At 47.4% G+C, this 24663-nt stretch overlaps 2 protein-coding genes across 10 annotated transcripts in view; both read right to left on the bottom strand.

The window, feature by feature from the left end:
- Mknk1 (MAPK interacting serine/threonine kinase 1) overlaps positions 1 to 20084 on the bottom strand; it is a 52172-nt gene extending 32088 nt beyond the window's left edge. For 4 of the 8 annotated variants that reach the window (XM_087214882.1, XM_021250798.2, XM_021250800.2 and 1 more), the window contains exon 1: positions 8750 to 10823. The gene's annotated coding sequence lies outside the window, so the exon portion shown is untranslated. Of the gene's footprint in view, positions 1 to 8749; positions 10824 to 19959 lie in introns of those variants that run through there. The other 4 variants (XM_087214883.1, XM_021250799.2, XM_087214886.1 and 1 more) reach the window with 2 other exon arrangements.
- Positions 11007 to 20098, bottom strand: Mob3c (MOB kinase activator 3C). 2 transcript variants are annotated; one of them, XM_004872966.4, is made up of 4 exons: positions 19960 to 20098; positions 16349 to 16816; positions 14030 to 14232; positions 11007 to 13740 (listed from the first exon to the last, which is right to left on the bottom strand). In XM_004872966.4, the coding sequence occupies exons 2-4, from the start codon at positions 16764 to 16766 to the stop codon at positions 13711 to 13713; spliced, it is 651 nt and encodes a 216-aa protein (XP_004873023.1). In that variant the 5' UTR covers positions 16767 to 16816; positions 19960 to 20098; the 3' UTR covers positions 11007 to 13710. The 2 variants fall into 2 exon arrangements, with proteins under 2 accessions (XP_004873023.1, XP_021106462.1); XM_021250803.2 differs by having other exon boundaries at positions 16349 to 19083; positions 19960 to 20095.
- Positions 20099 to 24663: the final 4565 nt, after the last annotated feature.

Raw genomic sequence — 24663 nt, 5'->3', positions numbered from 1 at the left:
CTTTTTAGAGATGAATGGGCTCTGTTTCATCTCCCAGTGGCCAGGCCCAAGCCTCACAGGCAAGCGGTCACAGTGCCAAAAGATAAAGCAGATGCTGAGAGCAGCAGGTGGCACAAGTGGGAAGTCTTGTGTCAAATTCAGTTTCGAATGTGATGCCTTCATTTTTTGTATGTCCACTGCTATTTTTAATCCTGTGGCTACAGGCATCACATGCCAAAGTTGCTTTGTCAACTTCTTCTCTGTTAAATAAATATGTACTTCCCCTTTTCCCAGGAGAAAAGCTCCAAAAATGCAGCTTAAATCTGAATTTTGTGCCTTTGTACCAAAATTTCTAAAAGGGCTCTCTAACGGGAAGCTGGATACGTTTCAGCATTACCTCAAACCCCATGTCTCAGAGTGGACTTGTCCCCCACCCCTACCCATGGCTTCCTTCCTCTTGATTTCTTCTCTATCAAATTACCTCATCCTGCCAGTTTCCCAGCCACAGGCCATTTAAATTATTTCCAATATCTCTTTCTCCTCCATCTCCATAAGCTCCTGATGCTCACACTGTCAGGCTTTCCCTTAACCTCATATACAGTTCCTTGAAAAATAACTCCTATTCATCCCTCAAGGCCCATCACAAATTACTAAGAGTAATCCTGCAAATTCCAGAAGCAGTCTTGACTTTCTACTTCATCTTGGATCTCCACTAATCCTTTATAACACAGAGAAGGCTACACCCATGTACATGTGGCCCTCCTACCAGGCCATAAGCTCCTCAAAGACAGGGACTTTCCTTCTTTATCTATCTAGTTTTGTCAACTAACACAGTATCTGGTGTCAAAAAACGGTTCCAGTGAAGCTGAGTGATTTCATCCACAAGGCATCTCTTTAATGTCCATCAGCAACCCTAGAATGTTGGACAGTCTTGCCTACTGCACCTTTTGTTTCCAGACAAGTCTCTGAGGCCCAATGAGACTGCTTCCAAGGCCCAAGGAAACTTGACTCTTCCTCCTACTGCCACCATGGCACTGCCAGGGATGGCTATAACACCTTTGGACTCTTGGCTTTTAGTCTTGCCACAGGTTTAAGCCCCATTTGGTCCTTCTTTCTCACCTATACTAGGAATTGACAATTTTTTTCCTACAAAGGGCCAGATAATATTTTATGCTTTGAGTGTTACACAGTCTTTGTCACAACTGCTCAATTGTCTCTGCACAAGGAAAGAAGCCACAGATGGTACATAAATGAATGACAGTGGCCATATGCCAATAAATATATCTATGTATAGTGAAGTTTGAATTTTAATTATGCTTTAATTAAAAAATTTTTACTAGTACATATTTGCACTATTACATTCATACACATCTTAATTCCTTTTAGCTCCATTTTACCTCCCCTTCCTCATATACTTTTCACGTATCACAAAATGTTAATCTTCTCTTGATTTTTCTCCCCAACTATTTAAAAATGTAAAAAGCATCCTTAGCCTGTGGTCTACACAAGAATAGGTGGCAAGCTGGATAAGGCCTTTGGGCCATAGTTTGTCAACAACTGGTCTATAGCAAAAATTAAAAAACCCAGAATTCTCTTATGTACTTCGTATTATTCTGCTGTTTGGAGCCAACATAGGGCTGAGGAAGTAGAAAGCACATGGACTTTTGAACATTAGGTCTTAGATTCAGATTCTGGCCCTAACATTTACTAACAAAGTAGTCTTAGAGGCAACACTTAACCTCTCTGAGCTACATTGTTATTATCTACAAAATGGGGACAAAAACAACAATTAAACAAGCTAGTGTATATTGAGCTCAAGACACCAATGCCTGGCACACAGTAGGTACTCAGTAACTAGTAACTATGAGTCTAGCTTGTGATCTGGGTTCCCCTGATCAACTGTGGCTCTGTACCACAGCCACTCTGTAAATCACACCTGGGCAGTGAGAGGAAACAGAGGGAAAGCAAACATGGAGGCAGAGAGATGGGACTTGGTGGTTTTCAGATTCTCAGGGCCCAGTTAGCCCTGACTCCTCTGCCACCATTCCTAATTCCCTTGGGCTAATTTTCCTTCTCAGCAAGAACTTTTGACTTGAACAGTGCTTAAACCTTCTTGGCATCCCTCACCAAACCACCCAGAGCCCTGGAACCCTTTTCTCATTCCTTATTTAGTACTGGAGTAGGGGAAAAAGATCATGGCCAGACCAAAACTACACAGACTGGCCTGAAGCTGGTCTTAAATATGCTGGGCCTTGCAAGGCACCCAATTCTCTCCCAGTTCTTCACAAACTTTCTGAAGCACTGGGAATGAAGATTCTCTGGAGGCTCAAGAACTAGACTTGCTATAGAAGTTTTAGAACAAAAAACTCTGAAAAACAAGGGATCCATCACACCACCTTCAAGACAGACATCAGTGGGGCACTGAAAAGACTACGACTTAGTATTTCCAACTGTGGTTCAAAGAGACAGACCTGCGCCTGTCATTTCCTCGCTCCAAAATCTCTAATGGGTGTTACTGCCCCTGGAAAAACTAAGCTCCTGTGTGGTCATGCAGAGTCTCCCCAGTGTTGCCCAGTCCAGCCCTCCTGCTTTCTGGTCCCTTCCAGCTACAGGAACTGCTTCTACCTGATGGCCCTAAACAGCTTCCAGCTTCTCACATGTGTGCAGAACTCAACCACACTGTGACACTTTCTTACACATCTCATCCTAGAGCTAGGGATGGGGCAGGTACTATGTCTGAGTCAGCTCTGACTCTCCTACACTTAGTACAAGGCCTGGCTTGGGGGAAATGCTTCCTAAGTGTTAATGAATGAATGAATTCTCTGAAGTTACTCTGCCCTTAAACTGTTTTGGTTGTACCTTTATTAGCAGACTGAGAACAGTCCTGGGCACTGTCAGGAAGTAGAAAAACCAAAGAGAAAGAAAAGAAGCATAACCAATGTGATCCAAGCAATGGAAAATAGGTTTTAAGGGCGAGGAGAAAGCAGCCCAGGCTGTTTAGCTTGGAGAAGATGAGGTCTAACTGGATTCTGGCTTTAAGTACAGAAAAAGTTCCCATGAGAAAATCTTGATCTCCTCCTCCCTTTATTATCAGAAGAAACTTTTCCATATTCATGGAAAATAGAACAATAAGAACTGGCTTAAGTTAAGGCCAGAAGAGTTTAAGCTGGAGAGAAAGAAGAACCAAATTAGGCACCACTTTTCCAGAGGTACTGCATCTTGTTCTTTTTGAACAAGGGGTCTTGTTCTTGAAGGGGTCTTGCTTAGCACTTTTGCTGAAGGCTGTGCAAGAGTAAACGAATACACTGCCCTGGTCTTGATTACTGCAGAAAGGGGTAAAGGAAAGCACTAGTCAAGTGAGATTCTCTAACAACCCACTGACTTTTTATTGATCTTTTTCCTGCAGGCACTTTTTGTCATGTCAGGATCTGTAACCCTGTGATGGACTAATCTTGTATTTCCAAGTTTCCTGCTAGTGCAATGGAAAGAGAGAAGATAACAACGCCAGAGTGAGCCAGGCGTGGTGGTGCTCAGCTGAATCCCAGCACTCATGAGGTTGAGGTAGGAGAATTACTGTGAATTTGAGGCCAGCTGGAGCTATATAGCAAGACTCGGTCTCAAAAACAAAACAAAATAACAATAATTTCAGTGAGACATGGTCCTAATAAATGTACTTTTTATAAAAATACTACCACACTGGGCATTAATATAATGGCCAGTATTATTATTAAAGCTAACATTCATTGAACACCTACTACATGCCAGGTACTGTGCTGGTTAACAGGTTATCTATCTCAGTTCTCTTAAGAACCCCATAAGGTAGGTGGTACTGCTTTACAGATGAAGAAACCAAGATTAAGTAGCTCAATGACTTGCCTGATTCACACAGCTAGCCAGTAACAGAGGCAGGATTCCAACCCAGGAAGTCTAGCTCTAGTCTATACCCTATCTACTGTCTCTCTAAAGGGATGATAGGCTGAAACTTAAACCCTAGTCTTTCTGAATCCAGGTTCATATTCTGTGCCACTCCCTTAGACTGCCCCAAGTCTGGAAGAGAAAAGCAATACATGACATTAGCAAGAGCCAAGTCCTCAGAAGTGAACTCAAATCCCTCCCATGCTGGGGAAGGAAGCCAAGACTGAGGAGTCACAGGTGAAGGAGAGCGGACCAGGCCTTGAATGCCAGCCTTCTGTCTCACTTCTTGTAGTGCTCCTTCCTCCATTACAGATTCTCGTTCAATCTGATGTAACAAGACGTGTCATATAGGGTGTCTCCCTAGAAGACACTTCTGCAGTGAACTGCCAGTCGCACATCAGAACTTGTGCCTGGGATACAGGGGAGTGTGCAGCTTTTGGAAACTGATCCCAAGATTCCACAAGTTAAGGGTGGCAGTGTGTTGGTGGATGGCCCCGCAGGGGCTGCCGAGATGCTCACATGTTCACCTGGTGGGGCAGATCTGGACCGGGCAGCTTCCATACTGGGTAAGCAGTTCAGTTTTAAGCCTCCTCACTGGTGTCCCCACGCTGGGAGCTCCTCAGCTCTACTCAGTCTCCATCCCCTCAGCCACAGAAAAGGGAGCCCTCATCATGGCCATGAGCTCTACAGCACAGTGGAAAGATCATGAGCTTCCTGTGCCACTTGCTAGCTACCTGACCTTAGAGAAGTCACTTGAATCTTTCTGAGGTCTGGTTTCTTCATTTTATTTTATTTTATTTATTTATTTTTGTTGTTGTTCCTTTTTTTGGTACCGGGGGTCAAACTCGTGACTTGGTGCTTGCGTGGCAGGTGCCAGAACCACTGGGCTAAATCCCCGGCCCGGTTTCTTCATTTTAAATTGAGGATAAATATCCCTGTATTTTTGTTTTTTGGTTTTTGGTTTTTTTAAAAAAAAAATCCCTGTATTACAAAGATTGGGAGGATTAAATAAATTATAGTGTATAAAGCATGTTGCAAGCCACAAAGGCAGACACTTGACAAATGTTAATGTTCTCCGCACTTCCTCTGCATTTTGTCCAAATCTACCATTCCAGTGTATTTCCCCTTCCTTCCCTCCCCATCTCTCTCTCACACACACACACACACACACACACACACACACTCATGCCATGCATTTCTTCCTCTAGGCCACTACTTAGGCTGCTCTCCCTCCCAGGAATGAACTCCCCCAAGGCCCAGCATAAATTTCCCCACCATGAAGAATCTGCCGGTCGTGTTGGGATTGATTTTTCCTTCTGCCAAACTCCCACTTTGTTTATATTCCTGACTACATTTGCCATAGTCAGTCTGATTTCAGTTATTTATGTACTTATCTATCTTCCCAGCTACACTGGAGGGAGAAGGCTCGAAAAAGACCACTACTTACAGAAGGTCAGGAAATGTGTTGTCCACTGTGTATATTTCTCAATACCAGGGGCTTGTACACAGCAAGAGCTTAACATGTACTTACTAAATTGAATCCTTCCATCCTAACCTGGGAATCATTATAGAAAGATCCAGAATTATTTTTTTTCCTAAAACTATGTATTTAGTGCCTGACTTAATAGAGAAGCAATATTTGAAGTATATCCATATTCCTAAACCAGGATCCACTAGTACACAGGTGCACTTGCTTCATTCCTTCCTCCATTCTGCCAACATGCCCTGGATTCCTCTCAGGACATTTCTCCAGCACACGGGTAGACACTGCTGGGAAGATGTTGCTCAGTCATAGAGGAAGGGGGATCTGGGAGCAAGCTCTCCAGAGAACTGTTCCACTCCACTGGGTAGGAGGTGACTGCAATTAAAACCATACTAAAAACCAGAGTTGTAGGATCTGAAAACAGATCTAAATGATTTCCATCTGCCTCAGTTTCTAAGTCTATAGAATTGTTTAAATTAATTTAAAAAACAGTGTCCATCACTCAACAAATATTAGATATTGTATTAACAATGTAGAGCCAGGCATGGTGGCATATGTCATAGCTACTCAGGAGGCTGAGCCAGGAGGATCTCTTGAATGCCGGAGACTGAGGCCTGTTGGGGCAACACAGAACTCTGTCTCAAAAATTTAAGATAAATAATTTTAAAAATTATTTTAAAAAGTAACAGGCTGGAAAAACAGTCAGGAGGCTGCACTTCCAGAACTATCTCTACCCCTGCCTGATTCCTTGTGTAATCTCAAGTAAGTCCATTTCCTTCTGTGAGTCTTTCCTCATCTGTAAAATGAAAGTGATAGAAACCAGATGGCTCCCAAACTCCTTCTGAACCCTCCAACAATGTATATATTTTTATGGTCAACAGAGAATTTTCTGTTCCATATGCTGAGGCTGTTGGCTGGGAAAAATGCGAATTTGTAGCTGCTGGTCCTCACATGGGAAAGACAACTATTTACCCAGGCCAAGGGCAGAACAACTGATTTGTGAGCCACCTGTGTGCTTTCCCCTATGTGACCTGTACCACAGACTGGCAGTTCCCTGAACAGAGCACTAACGACTTCCCAACAAAGCTCACAGCAAAGGCAAGACACTGGCCTAAAAATAAGGGTGGCAATGTGGATCCTGGCTCAAGCAGAATTTCTACACTTTCTGGCCTTTGATGCCTGTAATTAGGGTACCACCACCAATATAAACTACCACCCTTCTAGCCACAAAGAAAAAGAAAAACACAAAGTCTCCCTCTGAATCAGGCAGCTCATAAAACCAAAGCAAGTACATAAAAGATGTACTGACTGATTTAACCATGAAGATTGCAGAGACCTACTGTGTGTCAGCCTTGTGTCAGGCAGAGGAGCAATGAAACAGACATTGTCCCTTGCCACCAATGTATTCAAGAGTACATACGGGGTACTACATTCCCAGGCAGACTGTGATAAGAGCTCTAGCTGAGGTTCAGCTTCTGATGCAGAAGATGGGAAGGGGAGCAATTGATCCAGCAGGAGGACAGGAACTCTAAGCAGGGCACATGAAACATGAGGCTTGAAAGAAGAAAAGAAGAGGGAATACAAGCACAGGCTGGAGCAGCAATGCAGAGGCTGTTTCAGGAACACAGACTAGTTTATTTTGACTGAGGCACAGGGTGCAGGTTTGGAAAAACAAGAAAAAGAGGTTTTGGGGAGAAAGATTAAGGAGAGACTTCTTCAGCAACCAATGAAGTCTGAGCAGAGATACAGTACAACTTGATCAGAACAGTGGACACATGATCACATGGACACGAAGACGAGATCACATGGACACGAAGAGGATACAAAAGCAAACATTACTGAATTACTGTGGGACCATTTAACAGGAGACCATGCATTTCCCAACTACACATGTGCTGTGCTCTACTAGCTCTTGTTCACAAAACTTCTCTCTTCTGTTTGAGCCTCATGAGATCTGAGTTGCCAGGGCCCCCTAACTGTCAAAATCTGCTAAGCGCTAGGGTAACAGGACTCCCAGAAAAAGTCAAAAGTGCAGCCAACTTTAGATTACAGGAGAGCTGAGGTGGGACAGGGGGTTGGGGGTACCAAAGTCTCCACACGTCTCCCAGTCTAGCCCTCTTTAGAGTGGCTGAAGCTAAGGACAGTTGGCTGAAAGCACCTGGCTGATGGCTGGGGATCCATGGGACCCTACACACCAGCTGCCCAGCAGGTCCTTGCCTGGACATGGACAGTGGTCAGTAAAGCCTATTCCCTCCCCATCCTGCAAGGTCAATTCCACTTGTGAAGCCTATCGAGGTTCCAAGGCCCAGATCTGATGAGCTCTTTCCTCAGGGCCTCTCTAAATATCCCAGGCCAAAATGACCTAGTTTCTTGAAGTCATAGAAACTACGTACCTACTGCATGACAGGTGGGCAACTTAGTTAGACATAACCCTATCCATCTTTCACAATGATCTTATTATCCCATTTTATAGAGGAGAAACAAGCTGAGAGAGATGACTTCCCGGAGGACATAAAGCTGGGAGGTCACAGAGCTGAGATCCACAGGGTGCCTGAACCCAAAGTCAAGCACTTCCAGCAACACTCATTCCTATCACCCATGCTGGTCTTTAACTTCCACTGCCAGTCCTACAGGTAGCCTGAAGTTCTTTGCGGCGAGAGACTACACCTGAAACTACTACCTCTCACCAATGGAGAACCACCAGCACATGGCAGGAGCTTTTAAGTACTGTATTGTTAAATAAGTGAAAACAGCTAGCTTTAAAACAACACAGTACACACAATTTATAAATTCTCTACATGTGCCGGACATGGTGGTGGACGCCTATTATTCCAGCACTGGGGAGGCTGAGGCAGGAGGATCAGAGTTCAAGGCTGGTCTGGGCTACACTGTGAGTTGAAGACCAGCCTGAACTGCAGAGAGAGGCCCTGTTTAAAAAAAAAAAAAAATCTTTTCTCCACGTGAAAAACTCCCTTAAGTTGGACTGCTGAGCTTTGAGCCCTGCCACAGCCTTGCCCTGACCTCTAGTTAGGACCGGGGTTCAAACCAGTCACAGACTGAGCTCCAACCTCAGACACGGACCGAGCTCTGTCTCGTCACAACCCAAATCCCGGCAGACTCCAGGCACAGGCTGAGCCCCGAATGGGAAGCATGCTGAGCTCTGGTCTCGGCACAGACGCAGCCCTGACCGGTCACAGCGGGGCCCTGAGGACAGCCCTAAAAGAGGGTCCCCTTCGGCTGTCCCCAGCAGGACCGGGTCGTGACCTCGAGTCGCTCTGAAGGCCCTGAATGCCCCCTTCTCGGACTCACAGATTCACTCCAGACCCCCACCCCGTCTTGCTCCGAGGGACTCGGAGCTGTTTTTTTTTTTACCTTGGCAGAGCACGACGGGAGCGGTCGCGCGCACCCCTACCTGTAGATCTCTGTCGGGAACGCGGGAGGGGCGGTGCTATCTAGGCTCGAGGGGAGAGCCTGAGCAGATAGGGGAGTGGGAAGGCGGAGTGGCGTCTGCGCCTTGGTGGCCACAGAGGAGGGTAGGGTGAGCGGAGTAAACTGCGCAGGCGTGAAAGGAGAGGGCGGGAGACTGCTGGCTAGCGGGTGGGGCCTAGCTCCACACTTTGTTTTCCGAGTGGCGGTAGCGTTGGAAGCTAGGGAAGCGCCTGGAGAGGGTATTCCCGGCAGCGGCAGATGTAATGAGCATTTACTGAGCGCTTCGGCAAGCCTGGAAGGAATTTTAAAATGTCATTTGAATATGAGGAAATGCTTCTAGCCTTTTTAAAAACGGGCTAATTCTGTAAAATTTCTTTAAAGGTCTGAATGCCTGCAGGCTCCCATGAAAGTTTTGAGTAAAATGTCTCCAGTTGTTCAAAATTAAAAACAAAACAAAATCAACTGGTTTCAAAATCAACCGTAAACAGATAAACACCTCAACCAGGCTGCCCTACTTCCCCAGGCTGTGGGTGCCACGAGAGAGAGGGGACGACAGTCCTAACGTGAATTTCATTCAGGTTCTGATGCTGTTTCCTTCTTTGTGAGATGGACATAAACATCCCTTCTATGCCTGTCTCAGGCTTGTTGTGAAGGTCTGGTGAGCCGTGCTTCTTAAAGAGTTTCTTGGACTGTCATTTATCCTTTCCCCTTCTGGACTGTCCTCACCTGTATGATGGAAGGAGCTTTAGGGAACATTTAGGACTTTGCTGGATTTCCCAATCCGGATGAAGGCTAGAGGGGAATGGGATCTTCTCCCAAGCTTCAGTGTTCAGTTCCTCCTGGAATCACTCAGTCCAACCTGAAGGCCTGTATGTCCCAGCATCTTCCACCTATCACACCTTCCAGCCACCCAAGCTTCCAGCTCTCAGAGGCCTTGCTGGTCTGTTTCCCCAACTGTCTCAATAGCCAGCTGATCAGTCTCTCAGGCCTGTTCTGATTCAGAGTCTCAAAGTTGCTATGCACCCCACATGGCAACCAAGTTCAGTCAACAGGAGATGAGGGATGGGAGCGGGGGATCAGAAGAAGGAGGGCCCCTACAAAGCAGGTGAGACTCCAGCCATGCTTGTGGCTCTTTCCACCACATGTTCCATGGCTCCCTATGTAGGGTGGCAGTGGTGACCCTCAAAGAGGCTGTAGTGTTCATGGGGCCAAAGGTAGTAGGGTATTCTTCATTCAAGAGGATAATCTGCAGGGAGAAGAGGATGGCTTACTCCCTTGTTCTCTGCTCCAAAGATTGTTATGGATCTTGAGCCAATAGGAAAACAAAGGCTAGCTGGCTTTCCAACCAAGCTGCCACTCTAATTCCAATACAATGCCTCTCCCAGGATCCTCTTCTGTTAGGGTTTGCCCTACTGGGGATAGGAGCTCTTTTCTCTCACGGCCAAAGCCTCAGTTCTCTTTTTCTTCTCTTCCTTTCTCTGTCCATTCTTCTCTGCATTCCTCTATGGATCCCTCAGAGTAATATCTATGTCAGCTTCTTGATGTATTTACACACATTCCCATGGAAATTGTGAGTCTTACTCTCACCTTCATGGAGTATTTCAAAGTCACCGTGAGCCCAGCACATGGACTTTCTAACAGTCTGTACTATCCAGTGATGGAGGAGGTGGTGAGATACAGTGGTACCTTCGTTTATGAACTTAACTTGTTTTACAATTTTGGGGAAGATGGTTGCATTTGTGTTTGTGTGGGGAAGATGGCTGTGGTCATGTTTGTCACCTAATGTGGAGTTTGCAAAGGGAAGCAAAATTTTGCCAAATGCTTTTGCTTCTGAACTGAACTGTTTGCAAATAGAAGTGTTTGTGAACTGAAGTATTGCGTACTGAATTTGTCATAGAAGATGTGCAAACAGCACTCTTTTAGAATGATGCAGTTTGGGCCTTCTATAGCTAGCCAGAAGAAGGATCAGCAGAATGAAGGGCCTTCCAGGGCTGGGGATTTAGCTCAGTGGTTCTGCCACCTGCCTCGAAAGTGCAAGGTCCTGAGTTCAAGCCCCGAAACAAAAAAAGAAAAAAAAGGGCCTTCCAGATCTCAGAGCAGTGAAAGGAAGGAAAGATATTGGGGACTGGGAGGGAAGCCAGGCAGCTGGCTAAAGACAAACTTGATTCAACGACCGTAAATGTAATCACTTACAACTGTATCTGATACATAGCATTAGCCATTACTGTTATTATGAATAACTTACAGGTTCCAAGTAGTGAAGGAGAGATCAATCAGTCCCACTTCTGGTTATGAAAGAGATGGGAAATCAAGGTCTACAGGTTGAAGGGACTTTCCATGGAATCTTTGGGGCTGGGCTGGGACTGGCACCCACTCCTTGGGCTCTCAGGAGAACCCTTGCACAAAGCCAAGCTAGATCTTTTGCAGATAGAGGGGAAACTTTAGGGGGGGCCTTTGCTGACACTTAAGGACCAAACTGCTTTTCAATTCCTGTCTGGGAAGCTTGTGGATTGAGCCAGCAGTCTTTGATGTGTCCTAGAAAGTAAGCTTGGACATGAGCCCTGTGTCCTACCTCTCACACTTTGAGCTCCTCCAAAAATGGCTTTCTCACCTGTAATTAGGGCTGGGATTGTATTTCCACTCTGCCCCTTTATTCATTGTTCCCCAAAACTAGCTCCATGAAGGGGGTAGAGTGACTGTGGCCAGTGCTAGGTGACCTGAACTAGAACAAAAAGATTCTCCATCAGACTGAGTTCCTGGAAGACAAGGAGCAGCCCTCCCTTCTCCAGGGTTTCCTAGGCCAGCATGGTTTAGAATTCTCAGAACCCTGGGAGAACCTTGGTGTCCCCACCCTGTGGATTTGGGGCAGGGCCAGACATGATCACGCCAGCCAGCCCTCCACATGGCCCAGGATCTCAAGACAAAATCCCTCCCAGCTGCATTCTGGCCTGGCTCCTTTCACAGTCTGCCAAAAGCCATGTGGCACCCAGACCACAGCTTCTCACCAGTGACTGCTTTAGTTCACCTCTTTTATTTTACCAAAAATAACAACAATAAAGTCTTTCCTCTGCTTCACAAAAAATAGATCCCCCCCAACCCTTCCCCACAATCAGGCCTTGCCACAGCCTAGAATCCATTGTGCAAGCTGCAGTCTACCCTGGGGGAAGCTCCTACTCCCCTTACTCCGGAGCTGCTGGTAAATCCACCTGGCCAGAATGCTTCTCTTGGGAAATTCTTTGGAATCAGCAGAGGCAGAAGTCCCAGGCCCAGCTGGCTGGCCTTGAGCTCCATTTCCCCAGAGGACAGGCAGTTTCTAGGCCATTAAAAAGAACATGATTTTGGAGGCTTGGCTCAGCAGCCAACCCCAGCCAACCCAAGGGGTGGTGGGGTTCTTGGCATCTGGCTAGAAATCCTTGCTTAGAGCAGGACAGTTGCATCCTGGAGAGAGAGAGGGTCTGCCAAGCCCTCTTTCCACGTGTGTCTTTGTGTAGTAATGAATGGGCCCTGGGGTGGGAGTTAGGACCCCTTGTTTTTATTCCAGCTCCACAAAAAACTCACTCTGAGGCTTGGGCAGTTTCCCCCCTCTTTGCCTGGCACCAGTATCCTCTGTTGCACACTGAAAGACTGAGACTGGAGGATTCTTAGGTCCCTTCTGTTTCTCCATCCTAGTGTAGGGCTCTGGGAGGGCAGACTCCTATTCTTGCCTTAGTTTCCACACCTGTGGGTCTGCGCACAGAGCTGGGCATGGAGGTATTGAGCAATGGGTTGCTGAATGAACATCCCAGACTCTCTGTAAATAGCTGTGCAGAGCTCCAACCACCTGGAATGTCTCTGAGATGCTTAGGAAGGAGGCAAGTACTTTTAGGATAGGGGCTTTCCACAGCTACATGATCCTTAGTGTCCTGGGCAGGAGACAAGACTCCACAGACTTCCCAAGTCGAGTCTCACTGGCTTTTTGGGCAGGAGGATTATTTTACGCTGGGCTTCAGATCCTATGAGTCAGGTTTATAGATCTGGGAGCTAGACTGGAGTACATGATTCCCAGTTTAGGAGCCAGGAGACCTTTGTGGACATAAAGGAGCATCTCAGTGCTCAGAAGGCTCCCTGTTGCCAGGGCCTCCTAGATACAGGGATGAATGAAATGACAGCTCGTTGGCATCCCCGGCTGAGCAAATCAGAACTGACAGCTGTGGTGGGCCAGGGCTTTAAGGAACTCAGGTAAAATCTCCCCTTTCCAACTTCCACCCAGTTCCCCCAGGACTCATGCTAATGGAAGACCATCATCTGTAGAACTACATCTACAACTGCATTTTATGTACTTACACGCCTGGTCAGTTCCCCTGAGTGGGGATACTGGCCTATCATTATTCCTATAGTGGTCACGGTCAGAGAGTCCCAGTCTCTTTATACATCAACCACCCATCCATCCAACATCTGTGAAGGCCTACGTACGTGCCAGGAAGGGTCTGGTTCTGAGGCACACCCCACAGTCAGAACCACACTCACAACCACACTCACACTGGCATCTGTGCTCATTTCCACACAGGCACTCACCCTCTTGTGCCCTTCTGGTCATCACCTTACCACATCCACACTTCCCAAATAGGCCTAGGAATCACCATGGAAGGGTCAAGTAATGGAGAAGAACTTGGTAGCCACCCCACTCCCAGACTTCATGCCAGGGGTTTGAGTCCTCCTTTCCTTCTGTTTGCCACTTGAAGCCCTCCCTTCTCCATTCATAGTCAGGAGGACACATAGGCAGACTTCTGAGAACCAAAAATCCAGGGGCACTGGGTATGTGGAGGAGTCCCGGGGCCTTCAGATTCTTCTACCACCAGAATCCCAAGAGTCTCCTCTGCCAGCCTCACTGTGTTCAGATGGTCCAATAACGTCCAGGTCTGAACTCAGTAACAGATCCGTTCTGTCATCTCCCTCTATAGAGACACAAAGAGTGGAGAAGTCAGTCTGAGCTCAGTTTGCAGGCAGCCCCTTCCCCAAGTGGCCCCTCTCACACCAGCCACAACTCTAGAGTGCAGATCTGGGGATGTAAACTGACACTTGAATGAATTTTCTATTAAAGTACACAACCCACTGTTAAATGAGTTGCCTCCCCTAGTTTACCCATCAGGTACTGGAGGTTTTTTTTAATAGCAGGTAGCCTTTGTGCCTGAAAACTCCCAGAGGCTAGCCTTGTCAAGGAAGGGCAGTAGGGTTTGGCCTCACCAGTGGCTCCAGCTCCCGCTGGTCCACCAGGCTGAACTCTTGGATGAAGTAGTAGAAGTGCTTGTAGCAGGTGTTGACGTGTGCCTCTGCCCCCATGCTGAGGATGCTATCGAAGTGGTGGATGTAGACATGGACAAAGACTCGGAAGAGTCGGGTTAGGATCTTGGTGCAGACTTGCTGGAAGTTCTTGGGGAAGGGAACTCCTAAGGGCCAGAGTGGGGCAGAAGGTGCGATCAGCATCGTGTGATGAAACTCAACCCGGCACCACCCTCCTGTACACAGGCAGCCTTCCTCCAGGGTGGGCCTCCCCTTCTAAACATATCTCTCTTACAGAGAGGAGACCAGGCAGAGGGTGAGGGACACACACACACACAAAGCGGGGAGGGGAGAGAGAGAGACAGAAAGAGAGGTATTTTGTTTCCTCCCATACTTTCCTTGTTAATGAAGCACATATTTGACTGTGCCTTTCCCCTGCCGAAATACAAATCACTTTCCATCTTTCCCCCTGCCTAAAGCTGGTCTCTGCACCCTTGGGCTCTGATCACCCTTCTTAGACTATGATGAAATTTATAGCTCAATCTCTCCCCAGAAATATGTGCAACTGCAGGGATCATACTCATGCATACAATTCCAAGGGGGAATACATCAACATCTGAGTCTGTTTTTAAAAACCCGGGACTTCAGAATCCCCGGTACCAAAAAAAACACAACAAAACCAAACCTGGGACTTCAGGATTAAGTCCTAACTTCCCAGCATGGCATTAGGCAAGGCCTTTCATGACCTGATTCTGACCTCCCTCTTCAGCCCCACTTGAGTCCCTCCTCTTTTCAACATTCACGCAGTGGGCCCCAGTCCCTCAGTGCTGAAAATTCCTAATTCTTTGAGAATTTACTCAGACATTCCCCCATTCCTTCAAATATTTAACAGCATAGAGAAACTTCCAACTGTGAGTTCAGGTTTGGTACCTTTGGCCTCTAATCCTCATAATTGCATTGATGGTCCTGACACCTATTCTGGGTGTGACAAAATAGAGATAGTGTGTAAAGGGGAAGCCACTTGCCCAAGGCCACAAAATTATTAATCAGATGAGACCGGAGTAAGGATTTGAACTGCCTTTTCATTATACTACTTTTCACTACACAGCTGGTCCTGCCTCTTTTGGACTCAGTTTCCTCCTATGTAAAATAAAGGGGCTCATTGTTAGGCAAGATAGTGTTAGGCAACCGAGGGCTGGGGAGGAGCTGGGGCATAGAATTGTGACTCAGAACCCAGCTTCCCTCAGCACTCTAACGTCTTCCCTCTAGGCTTGACCAGCTGCCCCGCCTTCCTGAGTCCCAGAGATATGGCAAGGATGAGCAGGAGGCCGGTGGCAGCCGGGCTAAGGGTACCGGTGGGGCGGTCATGAACACATCATCATGCCTGCTCAGCTCCTGGGTGGGGAAGCAGGGCTGTGATGACATCATTCATCTTCCCTCCTCTCCCCTCCCTCACCCACCCAGGCTGCACAGCTGAGATAAGAAAAGGTCCCCGTGACCTCAGCCTGACAGTAGAGAACTGCCCTTAGCACCTCAGTCTGAGGTACAAATACCTTGTGGTCCCACTCAATCTCTAACCCCTTCCTTTTCTTGGAGTCAGGAGTCAGAGGGAACTATCTGAAGTCTGGAAGTCAGAGCAGCACAAGCAGGAAGAACTGTTAAGAATATCTTGGGGCAAGCCCAGGGCGGTGGTGTAAGCCTGTGATCCCAGCTGTTGGGAGGCTGAGGCAGGAGGATTGCCAAAAGTTTGAGGCCAGCCAGGGGTACATTGTGAGTTCAAGGCAAGCTTTAACTACAGAGTGAGACCCTGTCTAAAAAAAAGAAAAAATATCTTGGGGCACTTGTTCTGGAAGGTTCTGAGAATCATGGGGTTTGTAGTCTTGCTGGAGTGGCCCCTAGTGGGACATTCATGCTTTGGACAAGAAGAGCCTCAAATGGGAGTTAGGTAGACCTAATTAAATGTTTGACCTTGAGCAAGACAGTTAACCTGTCTCACTTTCCTTTTCTACAATATGGGGGGGGTGTGTAGCTCAGTGGCACCATGCCTGCCTAGCAAGTGCAAGGTCCTGAGTTCAATCCCTGGAATGGAAAAAAAAAAAAAAGAAGAAAAGAAAAAGAAAAACAAATATTACAGAAATGATTTCCATGAGATTACAATATGGGGATGAAAATCACTCACTCTCCAGAGCTGCTATATCAAAGCAAATGCTGCATCTGTGGATTGGACTTCTAGTGACTCCCATCTTTCCTGGCCAGGCTGACCCTCCAGCCATGTGCACTCACCAACACGCGTGGGGAAGACATCCTCATCATTGATGAGACTCTCAATCCAGTCCATGAGCAATGCCATGTAGTGTGGTGCGGACAGCTTGGCGGGCCGCCGGTACTGGTGCTCATCCTGCCAGCGGTACTCGTAGCGGGGCCCGCCAGCCATGACCGGGCAGCTGGTCTCGCTGCAGCGCTCAGCCATGGTGCCATAGATGAGGTTGATGCGGTTGAAAAAGTCCACCACGTGCATCGCGATCCAGTCATGGATGTTCTCGCCAGGTGGTAGCCTCACCACACTGCGCAGGTCCAGGCCCGACTTGAGTGATGCCTGTGCCTTTTTGTACAGTTCAAAGCGCTGTGTGCCTGGCTCGAAGCGCTTCCGGGGCCGGAATGTCTTGTCCTTGGCAAACACCTGCTTCAGGCACAATGCCATGGCCAGAACTGGTGGAGCTGGGTGCCTGGGGGCAAGGACCTAAGGATGCCCTGTCAGGGACAAGGGCAGGGGAGTAGGTGGTCAGGGCCTTATCAAATGGGCTTTGAGTTCCTAATACATCGCTTCTTTCTCACCTCTCAACTTTTGAGCAACCCCGGCACCTTCAAACTGAATTCGAATTCTTCCTCTGCTAGGTCCAGCGCCCTACCCTCTTTCCAGGCTACTTTAGCTCCTCCTACTGCGCCTTCACGTGCCTCCTCTAGGCTTTCACCAACTGACCACTAGGGGGCTGGCCTGGGTTCAAATAACTGCTCATCAGACTAGCTGCAGATTGTTACAAAGGTGGGAGGGGCTCCCGCGGGCCCAACAGGAGACAGGGGCCTGGGCAAGATGACCTCTGGAAGGCCCCAAAAGCCAGCTGTGCAGCGTGGGAGAGCCGGGCTGCATTGTGCTGGAGAGAGGAGGAAGGCCCTGGCTTTCGGCTTCCTATGGGATATCCCGTATCCATCCGGCCATCGGCCATCGGGCATTGGGGATTCCCGGGGAGCAGGAGGGACTTTTCTACCAAAAATATCCTTTCCTTTTTCTTAACTCTGAAAGAGGAAAGGGCCCTCACGTGGGCAGCTAGATGGGTTCTGAATGTGGCTGCGGGCTCTGGAGAGGGGGAGGGTGGCAGGCCAAGAGCACGGCTTCCTCTGAACAGCTGAAGGGCCTTCCTCCCAAACCAGCCTCTTCCAGCTCCAAACATGAGCAAGTCACTGGCTGTCCCTCTGCACTTGACACTCCAGAGACATTCCTACCTTGCCTACCCTGAGCCTGACATGGGTGGGGGAGGGACAAAGAGGGCAGTCAGAGCTATCTAGCTGCGCCTATGTATAGCTTCCTTTGCTTTGCCTCCTACAATTGAAAGATCATAGACTCAGAATAGATTTTGGGAGGCAGCAATCAGAGCCTCAGGCAAAGAAGCAAGAGTCCTGGGTTCTAGTACCAGCTCCACCACTGGGATGTTGGGTAACACTTGTAGTATCATGGATTTGGCCCATGCAAATCCTGGGTCACTTGGATAGAGCCAGGTTTCTGAGGGTCTCGGGGCAGTTGTCCATCTCTCCTGTGAGTGTATAAGGTAGTAGAAAATGCAGACCCAAGTATCTGCTGAGACTGGAATGGAGCCACAAGCTACTCCCTGACCCTGACCCAAGACTGAGGCTGAGTATAAGTTAAGCACTGAGCTGGGACTCTGGCTGACCCTGGTGAGTCTAAGCTTTGACTCTAGGCCCACATTGAGGCTTGAATACAGCCATAGACAAAGCCTGACCTTGACTTCAGACTGCCCTGGAGCATTGAGCCCAGATCTCCTTTCCTGGAAGCCACTCACATCTCTGGTAACTGGTGGGGCAGGATTGGGGAAGGGAGGGTGGGACAAGGTGTCAACTGAGTGTAACTAAAGGCATAGCACATATGGAGGGGATGGTGTTTCTGGCAATAAATCAAATTGGTGGAGAAGATTTTGGAACAAGGATCCTTCCTTATACCCACAACAGGCAGGCCAGGATAGGAACAGTTACGAAAAATGAGGGCTGTTTAGAAAGCAGCAACAGTCTCTCAATAGGACCTTGTCCTCTTGAAAAAAAACCCTCAAAAATGCACAAGGTTCTCTGTTTCATCCTCACTCCCTACTTCTTTCCAAAGAAGTACCAGGGTGGGACCTGAGCTTCCTGGGTGAAGAGGAGATTTCTATTCTTCACTTGCCATCTCCATTTTAAACTCTGCTTGGACAGATACTTCCCAAAGCACTCACACTGCAATTAGGTGGGATTCCCAGGTCCTCCACCGTCACATGGCCCCCTTTACTGACACCTACAGACTCTCACTCTGGCATCCAACACTACACCCTACTTCTCCTGCCCTATCTCCCTACACCAACTACCCAGGGGTTCTTCCTGACCCCTGAACCCAGGCTCTCTCTCATGCCTGTGTGTTTCTCCCACTGGCCTGCCCACACTCCACCAAGTTCAATCCTGGTGTTTGGACACTGCTGTTCACACCCCATGACCAGTTTATGTCAGGGCCTGGCGCAAAGTCAGTGTTCAGGCTGTAAAGTGAAGGTTAGACTCAAGAGTCTTAGAATTGACATAGCTCCGAGAAACCAACCAGCCCAACCCACTTGTTCAAATGGGGAAACTGAGGCCCAGAAAGGCCACTTGAGGAACCTGCATTCACATAGTAAGTTACAGGCAGAACAGGAAACTTGGATAGGGAGGGGCTCAGCCTATGACAAGAGCAAAGGACCATTTTCCTGCACTGGCTGGTCACTGGCCTGGTGGAGATAAGGGAGAGAAGAACAGTAGAGGGAAAGGATCAGCAACTTCCTTCCAACCTGCTTCCTGTCCCTAATACAATGACACCCCTTTGGGCACACCCCTCACTCCCAGCAAGTTGGGTGTCCGGAGCAGGGTCCCACCTTCCTCCTGAGACTTTTTCCTAGGAAAATGTAAGCTTGGAAGTGGGTACAGGGCAGGTGCCCTCCTATCCATGCCTCTTATGGTTCTTCACTCCCACCTTCATGCCCTCACGAGACTCTCACAGAACCTCCATCATCCTCCCTGATCTACTGCTGCCTCTCCTGTTAGCTCCCATATCCTAATGCTGAGTGAATGGTCGGTGCCTCGCTCACTCACTGCCTGCCTGTACGCCTCGGCTTCCCAAATGGAGAGCATACGGGTTTCTGATATTAAGCCCCCTGCCAGGGCCACTCCTACCCCTTCCTGGGCCTGACACAGGAATTCACCTTGAGGATGGTCCCAGGTTGAGTTCAGAATCTGGCCTGGTAGCCTTGCAGGACAGATATACAAAAGCAGAGGCGAGGACTCCACACCCTCCTTGCTGCCCACGCCCACCCGAGGCCGCCCCCTACCCCCTACTCCCTACTCCCTAAGAATCTCCTCTGCCACCAGCTGTCAGGGGCAAGCAGGGCGTAGGACCCGGAGGAGCCAGCCTGACATTTCCTCTCCCAAAGACACGCCCCCCTCAACTCCGCCACCGGACCCCGACTTTGGCTGTGGTGAGCGAGCCTCGGACCCTGGGCCTCAGTGTGGCCAGCCCGCCTCCGGCCCGGGTCGCCTTCGGACGGGACCGCAGAAGAAATGAAAGTGGAAGCAAGGCGGGGCCGCGGCTGGCGCGGGCGCTCACTTACGGCGTCGCCTGGGCGGGAAGCTCGAGTCCTCCGGAGGCGACACGGTCACATCTCAGCGCGCGGTGGAGCCCTCCTGCCGGACCTCACGCCCCGCCGCCTCCTTGGCCTGCAAGCCCTGCCGTCCTGCCTGCCGGGCGACAGCAGCTCCGCCCCGCTCCGGGCAGAGCCACGCCGAGGCCCCTGGGCGGAGAGGGGCGGGGAAAGGGGCTCCCCCCACCCCAGTGCACAGACATAACTCCCCGCCTTTCCGGAAAGTCCATATCGGGCTCCCAGCTTCCCCTGGGGCAAAGGACTAAGTAAGCAGCCAGCCCTCTGGGCGTCTCCTTGGACCTTAACCAAAGAGGCAGCCTCAGATTCAGCGCGATGAAAAATGGGAACCAGCCTAGTTTGTCTGGAGCAGAAACAAAAAGGCTGCTAGATAAACAGTGGTACAGTGGTGTCGTCAGTGCCCCCACCCCCCATCATCTGCACCTCCCTGGCCTCAGAACTCAGTAAGGAATGGGGATGCCTATCCTTGCCCATCTTCTCAGCTCCTCCTCAGGGGCACTTAGTAGGCATTTAAAACCCATCTGAATGAATGAGTGAGTGAATGAATGCTTGAGAGTCCAGAGCAGAGTCTCTCACCCCTGAGAGCACTGCCCCCCCCCCACTAGTGCTCGAATCAAGACTTCACCCTTCCAAAGGGTGGAAGGCCTTGCTCTGCCTAGACTGATTCTCCTCACCCAACGTCACTCCACTTCCCACTTCTAGACCTTTAACTCAGCTATTCACATCTTGGAATTCTTTTCTTCGAACCAAATCCAAACACTTCCAGACCTGATCTGCTCTGTCTACTTTTCTACCTGGAGTCCTTCCCTGGGGACAGATAACCAACACCAGTACTCAGTGCAAGCTGTGGCCCAGTCCCAGGAACATCTTGCCTGGCTCTGTCGGGGATGGGAGGAAAGAGTGGAGGTCTAGGCTAGGAGTATTGTAAATAGGTAAGTTAATTAGACACCTTGTAGGGAGTTAAAAAGGGTTACCCTCAAGGAGCCAACACAGCGAGGAGCCAACATGAAGAAAACTGTGACACATTCATTGATTAGCATTATAAAAAAAGAAAAGAGGTACTACCTCCCCTAGAGATAAATAGCAGTGATTGATATTCTAAATGGAAAATTCCTTGTATGTGACTCATTTTCTGATTTGATCCCCATTTAATCAATATTACCTGGGTGACTGTACTTGTAATATTGGTTGGTCATAGTTTTGTCCCACCTCACCTCATGGCCACCTTGGAATTTTCCACTGGGTCTTACAGTTTTGACCCACTTTGTACCCACCTCTCTTCATGGCTTTGCCATACAAAACACCTTTGAAAAGTGGAGTGGGCAGGCAACCCATTTTCTGGCTCCCCTCTGTCTCTCTGAGGCAGAAACTATCTTTCCCTGAATAAATTTTTCCTACTCTTAACCTCTGTTGTTCCTAGAATTCATTCGTGATTTTAGAGAACACGAACTCAAATTTCAGATATCTAGCATGTTTGGGAGTTGCATCTATACCCCCTATATCATTTTGGAGGTCTTACACTGAGATTATTGGTTGGAGGTAAGAGTTTGCTTTCCTTTCATAGGTTCTAACTTTGGTCTTTTTGCTTCATAGATTGTAATTTATTTGTTTCATAAGTTCTAGTTCTTGTTTTATAGATTCTTTTTCTTTCATGGGCTCTGGCCATTTGTTTTATAGATTTTGGTTTTTGTTTCATAAATTCTGGTCTTTGTGTTGGCTTTTGTTTCAAAATGTCTTGAATTTTGTCAGGTAATAGGGCCAAAAACCAAGACCAGACTAGGCCACAACAAGCCTTTATTAGGGGAACAGATCTGCCAGGCTGTCTCTGAACAAAGGAGAGACAAAAAGCAATATGGCCAGGGCAGCAAGTGCCTTTTATAGGAGCGGGGGTGGGGCTTGTAGGAGCTGAGGTGGGGTTGAGTGAGGTAGTAATTAAGGAGTGGAGGAACTGGTGACCTCACCAGGTGGTAGGAGGTGAGCGAGTATTAGGTTACTCTCTAGGCGGGAACAGGGGCATGCTGGGAAGAAGGGTTTGTTCTTTGGTGGGAGCAACCATCTTGGCATCATGTCACACAGGGGCGGGGGCAAGGCACAATAGGAAGAGGGCAGCTACTATACATAATAGCTGCTGAGGAAGTGGGAGACCTATCAAATTTTAAGTTGTATGTTTTAAATTTTTGCAAATTTGCTTGTTTCTCTTATGATGTATTGTCTTTTGTTAAAATTACATTTTATTCTTGTTTTGTATATGCTGCATTTGGACTTAGTTTCTTAAAAATGCTGTAGAATGGGTCTTTTATGAAATCTAGTTTATATTTAGCAGGGATTTTTTTTTGGTGGTACCAGGGATTGAACTTGGGACCTTGCGCTTTTGAGGCAGGCAGCGGAACCACTGAGCTAAATCCCCAGCCTCTCTAGTTTGTATTTAAGAAATATACATGCCTATTAATAAATAATGGGACCCTATTCATCAGTTAAAAGATGAAAGGTCAGTGGCCATTCTTAAGACTTGGGGGACAGGTTTCACTGAGATGTTCCTGTTCAATCCCTCTATACTCTAGAGAAAATGTTGGGCCTATTCTATCTCAGTTTCCTTTCTGGTCTGATCTTCTGCTGGTGAGAAGACAATCTTAGCTCTTGAGACTCCCTATTCTTGCCCTTCCAGGCTGAGATTGACAACTCATGAGTTGTCTCAGTAACTCATGAGTTGTCTCACTGTGAGCATGTGAAGAAAAGACTTGCTTTCCCTGGTCTCATTTCTGATCATTCCCTGCCACTTTACACTTTCCTTATAGAGGCATATAAAATTAGAAAAAGAAAATATCTCTAATAAGTTTAAGAGAGAATCCGAGCTTTCTCTCTCTCCCCTCCTAGGTCTGGTCTTCATTATTTGTGTGTAGGAAAAAATACCTTTGCCAATAGGTTGTGGACTTTGGAATTTTGACTGTGGAATTTAGAGTGCTATGTGGCGATTTTTTTGGATGTTTAAATGGCGTAAACTTTATTTGGACCTTTTCTCTCTGGTAGTGAGTTAGAAACTCCCCTTAAACTTTTCTCCAACTTGTTGGGAGTTAACTTTAGAATTAACCACCTTATGGTTAGACCCCCCTCTTCTTTTTTTTTGGTACTGGGGATTGAACTCGGGTCCTTACGCTTGCAAGGCAGGTGGAACCACTGAGCTAAATCCCCGCCCCTAGACCCCCCTCTTCTTCTAAGGGGTCAAGCTGAAACAGCTTACAGTGGCTGTTTTGTTTACATGAGGGAAAGTGGCAATCAGTTGGCAACTTGCATTTGTATTTTTATATGCTAACTAGAATAAAAGGAGAATTTGGTCAGCTTTTCTCTTAAGAAACTGATAAAGGTGTCTTTACTAACATATGAATTGTAGCTGCTAGGGAGACCTGAGAGTTCAAATACTTAGTGCATTTAAAATGGACCTTAAAGGAGTAGCCTTGTCTTGCTGTTAATAAAGGTTGCCTAAATAACTAACTGGATAGACAACAGAAATGTCTCGTAGCTTTCTCTGCTGGGCAGAATCTCTGACCTACCTGTCTCTAGAGGTGATCTCTTTTGCAGAAAAAGTTCCCTAATTTGACCATTGACCTATTTTCCTCTCTCTTCAAGGAACTAGAAAGCAATGGTTTAAATATCTTGGTTTGCTAGTAATGTTTCCTTCTCTAAACAGGATTGTTCTTGTGCTTTAGAAGTACCTGTGGGAGTAAGGACGTTAGTTTTCTGGGAAGATAAGATCACAGGCTGGTAAAAGGGTAGATAGTCCAGTCTGATTTTATTTTCTGGGTCTCTCCAGAGGGTAGCTACCTGCCCTGGCGAGGAAGAACCTTACAGGATGCAGTACAGGAATAAGAATTGAGCAGAGACTTACCAGATGCTATTTTGTTTCTCTCTTATTTAACCTCGTACTTCTTTAGAATGTATTAAAGAGCAATTTAGTATTTTTCTACACCAGCATGTGTTGTGTCTACTTCCTAGAGCTAAAGTAGAAATACACAGAAAAGTATTGATTATAATGGTATTTCACAACTAGAATTATACTGTAAGAAAAAAAATTGTCAAAATTGCCTTATGTTCAGACTTTCCTTACATTACAAAGTAATCTTTGCTTGCATTCAAATGTAAATCTGGGCCATAAAAAAATGAGACACCTGGCCCTTAAGGTATTAGGTATCTCTAAACCTGAGGCCACTCCTTGCCAGTTAGAACCTGAAAACAAAGTTTCCAAGACAACTTTAAGCCTTAACCACCAGGTGCTGAGGGTGGAGTTTCTGGGACAGCCATAATTAAAACCTCCATGAGGGCTGGGGATGTAGCTCAGTGGTACTGCACCTGCCTGGCAAGCATGAGGTCCTGAGTTCGATTCCCAGCACCAAAAACAAACAAAAAAACCTCCATGAGGCTATTATCCATCCTTAGCTAAGTTGTTCATGTCTCTCAAAGACAACATCCCTTGCAGAAAGAAAGTGGCAAATACGGGACTACTTGTGTTTATGTGTCCTTCCCTCTCAGTGACCTAAAACAGATCAAATGAGACCTAAGAAAGATTTCAGACAACCCTAAAGAGTACTTTGAGGTCTTTAGAGGACTTTCTCAGACCCAGGAACTAGATTAAAAAGATATAATGTTACTTTTAAATCAAAC

The sequence above is a fragment of the Heterocephalus glaber genome, unplaced genomic scaffold (assembly GCF_053883595.1).
Source record: "Heterocephalus glaber isolate CG9 unplaced genomic scaffold, H.glaber_assembly_v1.0 deba00001451, whole genome shotgun sequence".
Taxonomy (NCBI): Eukaryota; Metazoa; Chordata; class Mammalia; order Rodentia; family Bathyergidae; genus Heterocephalus; species Heterocephalus glaber.
The sequence above is the reverse complement of the archived record's forward strand: the minus strand, read 5'-3'. Positions and strand labels throughout refer to the sequence as shown.

Bases quoted from the DNA above. Each gene is read 5' to 3' on its own strand.
- Mob3c (XM_004872966.4), bottom strand. From the start codon at position 16,766: ATGGCATTGTGCCTGAAGCAGGTGTTTGCCAAGGACAAGACATTCCGG. The intron at 14,233-16,348 runs GTGAGTGCACAT...TCTGGCCCTTAG, and splicing joins TGTCTTCCCCACGCGTGTTG to GAGTTCCCTTCCCCAAGAAC. The intron at 13,741-14,029 runs GTGAGGCCAAAC...GTGTCTCTATAG, and splicing joins AGCGGGAGCTGGAGCCACTG to AGGGAGATGACAGAACGGAT.